Below are 8,392 nucleotides of genomic sequence, written 5' to 3' on the forward strand. Positions count from 1 at the left end.
TACATGTTTATTCAGAGAAAGTACGTTTTTGTGTCAGATTTCGTAACTTAATTAATAGTTAGCACTAATTAATTAGCATATTTGAGGTCACCCCCGGGAACCATTAAGATTGACACTTAGATCGTGAAAATCCGATCATTATAACAAAAGTTATTCAGGGTGATATCTTTTTTTTTTTGCTGACTGTACACCCCCGCTGGTTTGTCAGCTCCAAGGATGAATCTAAACAATCTTTACAACATCTCAAACAAAAAGAGAGATTTTGAAGATGCTGATTGAATCTTTTGTCTCTGTCATCTATGATATATAGCTATTTCATCTCACCATACTTGGTATTTTAGCATAGAATGAGCTTGTACAAAAACTTTTTTTTTTACCTTAAATGCCAGTTTTTTGTTTGAAGAACTGTAACTTCCCCTCCACTTATAAATGAAATTTAAATTATTTCTTTCGACATTATTTCCCTTCGCAGCAGTCAACCAGTTTTCAAAATTTAGAAGAATGGTATTTGAATAACTAACAAAAAATTTAAACCTCACGTACAAAGATATATTTTTTTCAAAGTATCTATTTTAGACATTTAAAGCACAAAAATTTTTATATTATTTTCTCAGAAATGTTATTTATTTATTTATTTTTTGTTAAATTTATTAATATGAAATGCATGGAATTCTTATGAGGTTAATATCACTCTAATTTTTTTGGAATGATGTTGAAATAACAATTTAATTGCCTTGATCAACTCTTATATTCACCAAGAAAAAACAACAAAAAAAATGAATGGTTTTAAACTGATAGTTATTAAATATAATTACAATTTTATTTATTTCTCTGGGATAATTTGAATTAAATCCACTTGTATTAAAACAAAATACTTATCACATGGCGCCATCTATTATATTAAAAACAACTAAAATATCTCCGTAAAGTTCAATTTACTAACTTATAACATATGTCTTTGTGCTAATTTCATGTTTTTTTTTGCTTTTCATATTTAAAACATACAGGATATGTATTACATATTTTAAGTTAATATAGTATCTTATAAATTATTTGTTTTCAGATGATAAAGTCCTTTTCACATTAATCAAAAATTCTTTTCTAAGTTAATTGTTATATCTTTGTTGTAATTTCAAATAATTACTATTGATTAAATTTTTTGCTTCATTGTTAAATCTTTGTTTCCATAGTTTTGAATTTATAGCTGAATTCTATTAATATAGAAATAACAAGTTTTATTACTTAAAGCAAAACCTGAGTATCTAAGAAAATGACTTTATTATTTTACATAGATTTAACAATTGGAAACCTCTTTTATTCTAGAATTAAATAAAATAAAAATCTGCATAAAGTTAAATCTTAAAACATACAATTTATCTCAAGTGCTTTCTCAAAGCAATTATTTATTCATACATTTAAAAAATTCTATTTTTATGAAACTACAGAAGTTAAAATAAGCTCTATCTTTTATCCTTTTGTTTCTTAAAGGGGCTCTATATTTAAAATCAAATATCTGATTTTGATTCTTAGATTGAAGAAATGTGTTCAGGAGTAAAAATAAAAAAGTCTATAAAAAAACGTCTTCTCATTTACAATATACATTTATTTTATTGTAACTCATTATATTAGTGCACTTATTGCAATTAGTAACCTTGTATTATACAACATATTATAAACCAAATTTTAAGAATTATAAATGTGCTCTAAATGTTTTTTTTTACTGATGATTTTACTTTTTCGACTTTTCAAAACTATAGGTATGTTTTCCCCAAAAATATGACAAATTTTTTTAAAACTTTTTTACCAAAATACTATGACAATGATATCTGTACACATTCTAAAATCTCATTTATTAAATCTAAACTAAATCTCTGAAGTTTTTATTTGTTTGGTTCAGCAATTATACAATGGAAAAGATAAATAAATTTTCAAAATTGTAAAATCGCATAATGCAGTTAAAATTGAATCTTCCAAGCTACTTTATTTCAAAGAAAATATTTCATTTTCTTATATTATTTAATCTCAGGGGATATGAAGCTTCATAATTTAGATGTAAAAGCAAGAGTCAGTTACTAAAAAAGCAATAATGGAATCAAATTTCTTATCAAATTTAATACTTTTAATATTGATTAAAAATAAGTATTTATAAACATTAGGAGCTCATATGTAAAAGACTTAAAAGCAAATTTATTGGGAAAAAAAGAAGGGCTGAGCATTCTTGACAGTTAAATAGTATCTGCAGAAGCTATAAAAAAAGTGACTGTAAAAGTAAAGTATATACTAGCAATAAATATTATCAGTATTGTTAAATCATTTTCATTCAAAAAAAATGAACAATTCAAAAACAACTCATAAAATACAATGTAATTGGAAAAAAGAATAAAGGATAATAAAAATAACAATACCTGGCCTCTTCTAAAAAGACCTTTCTCGGATTCTGGATCAATTTCAAGAGCTTTATCACAGATTTTAATTGCTTCAATATAATGTTCTAACTTCAGAAGACAAAGTGCGGAATTTAGGTAACTTGATAAGAGAAGGGACTTTCTTTCATCTTCTGTGTCTGATGACACACCAGGTTCTTTCTCCAAGCACACAAGTATCCATCTGAACTGTTTAAGAGCTGCTCTAATTTTTCCAGCCTAAATATAAAAAATATTTTAATGAACAAAGAACATTAAAAAACCAAATATTTTTTCGAATAATATTCAAAGAAACAACAAAGCTTGAAAATGTAAGCGCATAAATTATTTCCATTAAGTGTTGAACATCTGGAACAAATTTACTGAAATATCCCTGTTTTCCAGAAAACTAGAGTTTTGATGCAGGCTGGATACAAGAAAACTTGCAGGTGGTAATTCAGACGACGTGGGGAAAACGCACTAATTAGGACTATAGAAATGCCTGATATTAGATCGTAATATAAAGTAACTAAATTTATACAAACTCTGGGGGAAAAAATTATAAGAAAATTATAGAAAATATGAAATTATTTTCATTAAGGCATAACTAATTGAATCATGATGTAACAAAAGAAATTATTATAAATTTTAGTTTTATAATAAAGATATACAGGAATTTCTGCAGCTTTCTGTTGAACAAACTGAAAGATCGAAGTTTTATTTAAAATTTGTGTGGATATTTCACATACATAATCATATTCAGGTTAATGCTTATGAATATGCCATAATTTGAAAGACTACACTGTATTTAAAACTTTTTAAAAAATATAACTTTACCACCTTAACAAAATTGTTTGCAACTAAACTATTTTATAATAAAGTTAAAGTTCTAGTAATAAGGAGAGTATTCACAAAAACAATGACATTTGCAATTTAATTACATAAGTTTTCATATTAGAACATTCATATCATTTATCTACCAATGTAAAAATATAACTATGTCAATCATATTAAACTGTTTAAAAAAAATTAAGAATTTCATGTCAAATGATTTATTTGATTTGTAATCTTATACAATCTAATCAACAATCAAATCTGGTGCAATCTATGCAATTTGACCTGATGCAAATGATAGGCAAAACATAATATTTTGCACATAGCTTTCTTTAATCAATGCTATCTTTATATTGGAATAAATAACACACTAAAAATAATAATAGTAATAAATAATAATAAATATTTTTATTTATGTTTCTTGCATTACTTTCTGTGTTACTTATCTAAATGTTTTTAAATTTTACAAACTCATGGAATTTGCAGTTTCTTAAATACGCAGAATTTTTATAAAAATAACACTTAACTCTTCTTTCTAAGAATAACACTTAACTTTACATTATATTACAAAAAATCAATGAGTATATGAACATACTCAACTTTCTAGTTTAATTTTTGAACAATAGAACTCCAATTTTTTTAATATTTATTAATGGTTGTGCATAAAACAATAGTTGAAAAGTAATTATCATTATAGTATTGCAATAAGAATGTTAATGCATGATGACTAAACACAAATATATAAAATTAAATTGAATAAAGAATAAAATTCCCTCATTTATTCAAATAAATAATATATATTTGTGTTCATCTCAGTAAAACATACTTGAATAAATGAGATCCCTTTTTCTTTACAAGCTTTAGCTCTTGAAAGTTTCTCATCACTATCCATTTCCCAAACATCTTTGGCCTAAAAAATTCAAAACAAAATAAAATGAAACATAATAAAGCAAATGAATAATAAGAATTGAACTGAATTGACCGAAAAAAGTTTTTACAATTTTAAACCTGGAACAGAATCTTTTTCAAAAAAAGAAATTACTATTGTGCAATAAATATATATAAAATAAAGGAAAAAGCTAACCTTTCGACTAAGTGGTGAAAAGATTAATTTTATGCTATGTACATGTGCAAACTTAATATTGTGAAGATAGCACAAATAATACCATATAAAAAACTATACCAAAGTTGTTAGTCCATAATGAAGAACTTTCTTTAAAAGCCGAACACAGAAGGAAATGAGGAAACACAAAAAAGATGCATAAAAAATTACAAAAAAGTTATAGCTTACTTGTAATTTTCTTCTATACAATTTAATTATGGGACGGAAGCTGTACAAAATTTGCCTAACTCTTATTGAAGCCAGTCATGCTAAATTAATTTTGGTAATAGGTATTACTAATATTGCTGTATTAGGTATTTTGGAAATGCACCTGACATACTTATAGAGGTAGCTTTTATATAAACTGTGGTAATAGGTTTTTAACAGTTCCCCAAAACAGAATAATGCTTTTTCCTTGTGCTTCCTTAGTTCATTCTTTGTTCAAACACTGAAGAAGGAATATAGAATTGAAACTAGAGCATGTATGTTTATTTGGCATTGTTTGTAAAAAAATATTTAATCAAATTTCAGCTGAGATTAAGTCACTTAAAAAAAAAAGAAAACAAGAGTAGAAATAAAGTGATTGAGCATGACTGTCATGCTGAAAATTTGCATAAAATATTTCCTGGCATTTAAAAACTAAATTATTATCTTATTTAATCATTTTACAATAAATAAAAATCATGAATATAATCAGCAATCTTTTTATACCACAACCTTGAATTGAGTGCAAAATAAAATCTATTTTAAGAGATTCCCTCTACATCTGCATAACACATTAGCATAGAATTCAAAAACCATTATATGGTTGCTAGTGTTTTGAATTCATTAAAATTATTTATTATTTCTCGCACTTTCTTTTCCGCCAACACATTTGAATGCATAAGACTAAGAAAGAGAGCCTTGGCAATAAATAAAATCAATTAATAGCCAATACATGTATTTCTTAACTTTCCTTGGCAAAAATTATTCCAATGTATACATGTCACTCTCACTTTTGATTTCTTAGTGGACGGAAGTGTCTCGTGGGGCTTAGCCCTACAGCCGCATCCCCCGGGGCCAAAGAATTCAAATGTACATAAAAATTCAATGTACAGAATATAATAATTCAAATGTACATAAAAAATGAACGCTTCCCTTTACTTTAGAGCTAAATCCATATGTTTCAAAAATAAAAAAATTTATTTTTATTGTCTTTCAAATCAGATTCTTGAAACAAAGTATGGACATTTAAAAATAAATACATCAATTTCTTCAATGGAAACTTAACATCATCAACACCTTCAACCTTTTCATTATGAGTAATTTAACAAATTCAACAAAATTTCATGGCAACGATAAACATGGAATAGAAAATAAAGGAGTTGGAGACTAAAAAATATTGTGTTATAGTATTTGTGTAAAGTATATACAAATTATCAAACTTATAAATATTACAAATTGAGTGTAATTTAACAATGTTAGGTCATTTCAAATTTGTGTGAAGAAAAACAATTATATAAATAGAAGGTGTGTACCTAAAACAAAAACTTAAAATACTTATTCGCTAAAAAAATATCAAACTTGTATTTTATTACCTTTACAAAGTGCTTCTGCAACTTTATTTGCAGGTGTAATAAATTATCAGTATAATTTAAAAATAAATACATGAATTTTCTCGTTATTAGAATGAATGAACTTTTATTAAAAATTTTATACATATTAAACTACTTATTCATCATAAAATAAAAGTAAAAACAGAATTTTAGTATAGCAGAAAACTTAGTAAAAACAGAATTTTAAACAGGATCCAGCTTTCATAACATATTTATAAATAAAAAATTAGTCAAATATTTCATAACCATAATACTAATGTTGAACACAACAACATAGAATTTGTATTAATTTTGTAGAAGTGATTACTAGTCAAGAAGTTTTTACATCATTAAAATAAGAAATAAATGGCATTTTTATCAACTATACGAATTTTAATTTGCATAAAAAAATTATCATTTCATAGAAATTTATGCTACATAGTTGCAAAAGAAAAAAAAAAGAGTTAATCTTCATGTGAAAAATTAATAACATTAAACAATAACACTATTCATGAGAAAAAATAAATTAATGCAATTATAATGTGAATAAGTAAGGGCAACCACTAAAATAACTCATTGCAAAAATCAAATAAAACTATTTCAATTTGAAACAATTCTATTCAGTAAAACAAAACAAAAACAAGAAAACAACAAACAAACAAAAAAGCATTAATCTGCACCAGCCTGTCAAAGGCTAGCAGAGAGTCAAGGAAGTTAAAGCTCTATAGTTTCAAGACCATCAGCATGATGAGTGCAATATGATCAGCATTGCCTACAAACCATTTTTACTTCCACGACAAACTGGTACATATTGAGTTAATTGACCCTCCTACAAAACTTCTTATTTACAGCTTAGTGCCTTAAGTGCTGAACCATTGTTGCTTCAGTATATTCAGCATATTACTTTGAATGTAAAGGTTAATTCATGTTATATTTGATCAATCAAGTTTAAAGTAGATGCAAGTTTTTATGTAAAGATTTTTCACAGTGCAATTAATGTATTTCAAAATTTTAGCAAACAAAAATTCTGAAATACTTGTAAAGAAAACTTATTAACAAATGTCATTACATCAAAAATGAATTAAAATCAATACAGAACAATTGATAACTAATTCACTCTAAATGTACCTTTTCGAATTCCAAAAGAGTAACTACATACTGAACATCAGCATCAGGAGGAATGTCATATTCATCAGAGCCTTTTTCAAATGCATATTGGCTCTTCAAATAAATCATAGACTTTTCTTTTAAATGGAACCTTAGAAGGGCGACTTCGACTCCTTCAGGAATATTCAAAATGCAACCTTCACCAAGAATGAACTCTTTTTCTGTGTCCTCAAAAATTTTATCATCATATGATCCAACAAGCTTAACTAAAAAGAAAAGCTGAAGTTAAATAAAAAGAAATTAAACCAATTAATAACAATTAGATTTAGTTGGCACTACATGATAAAAAAAATCAAAATACTGTTATATTATTTAAACATAAAAATAAAATTAAAACTAAAATACTTTATAAATTTACAAAAAAATAACTCCTAAGTTGAAAAGATAGCTTTCAAATTTTGACATAATATTAAATTATAATTCAACATTTTTTCATCAAATGCAAAAGTTTTAAAAAACTAATTCATATTTACAAAATTAAAAAAGAATATAAATCTAAATATGCTGTAAGAACCTACCACACCTATGAGGGAAATAAAAATACTTTTGGGGAAATATTTATAAATACAATTCACAAGTTAAAAAAATAAGAAACCAAGTTTGGGAACAAAATAAAATATTAGATTAAATAATATATTATATTGCTTTATTGAATATTTTATATTTAAAAAAAATTTGTTACTCATTTATAGTCCATTCCACCTTAAGTTGGCACTGGAGAGAAAGGTAGGTAGACCGGATTACATGGAAACTGGGTTACTCTTTAAGTCAGTACGGGGATGAGGTAGCAACAAAGGGAGAGAAAGTGGCCAGTATTGGCGTTTAAGAAAGCAAAACGCCGATTTTTTTTTAAAAAACCAAGAATCGTACTAAAATTTTGTACAGAATACGGAAAAGAGCACGATTTTTTAGAGCATTTCTCATAATCATTATTTTAAGATACTAGTTGTAAGCTGATTTCTTAATTAGTATTTAAAAAGCAGATTTTCTTATTATGATTTTTTAACTAAACGAAACTAATTTTAAACAGAAAAAAATATATATATTTAAAAATATTCTTTTTTGCTGAAATCTAAGTAAATAAAAAAATCAATGCATAGATGCGCAAAAATACTTTGTTTTAAATATTTATTTTTATATTCTTATTCTTATTTTTTGTAGATTAATGTACATTAATTTATCCCACATTGGTGATTTGTTGGGGAAGGAAAAGTCAGCATAGGCTGGAAATTATTGATCATGAAAAAGATCATACTTATGTTTTATAATACTTACTGTTTTTTTTTCTTATTATAATTTTTTAATTAAACGAA

The 8,392-nt window shown here is 25.5% G+C and overlaps 1 protein-coding gene across 1 annotated transcript in view; it reads right to left on the reverse strand.

Annotated features, from left to right (window-relative positions):
* Positions 1–8,392, reverse strand: part of LOC107443945 (peptidyl-prolyl cis-trans isomerase FKBP4) — a 57,006-nt gene that overhangs the window by 11,251 nt on the left and 37,363 nt on the right. Inside the window, exons 4-6 of the mRNA XM_071182357.1 lie at positions 7,041–7,285; positions 4,063–4,146; positions 2,406–2,642 (exon numbers count right to left, since the gene is read on the reverse strand). Of these exons, the coding sequence (XP_071038458.1) occupies positions 2,406–2,642; positions 4,063–4,146; positions 7,041–7,285 (566 nt within the window). The remainder of the gene's footprint in view (positions 1–2,405; positions 2,643–4,062; positions 4,147–7,040; positions 7,286–8,392) is intronic.

This window comes from Parasteatoda tepidariorum, chromosome 6 (genome assembly GCF_043381705.1).
Source record: "Parasteatoda tepidariorum isolate YZ-2023 chromosome 6, CAS_Ptep_4.0, whole genome shotgun sequence".
In the NCBI taxonomy this organism is placed as follows: domain Eukaryota; kingdom Metazoa; phylum Arthropoda; class Arachnida; order Araneae; family Theridiidae; genus Parasteatoda; species Parasteatoda tepidariorum.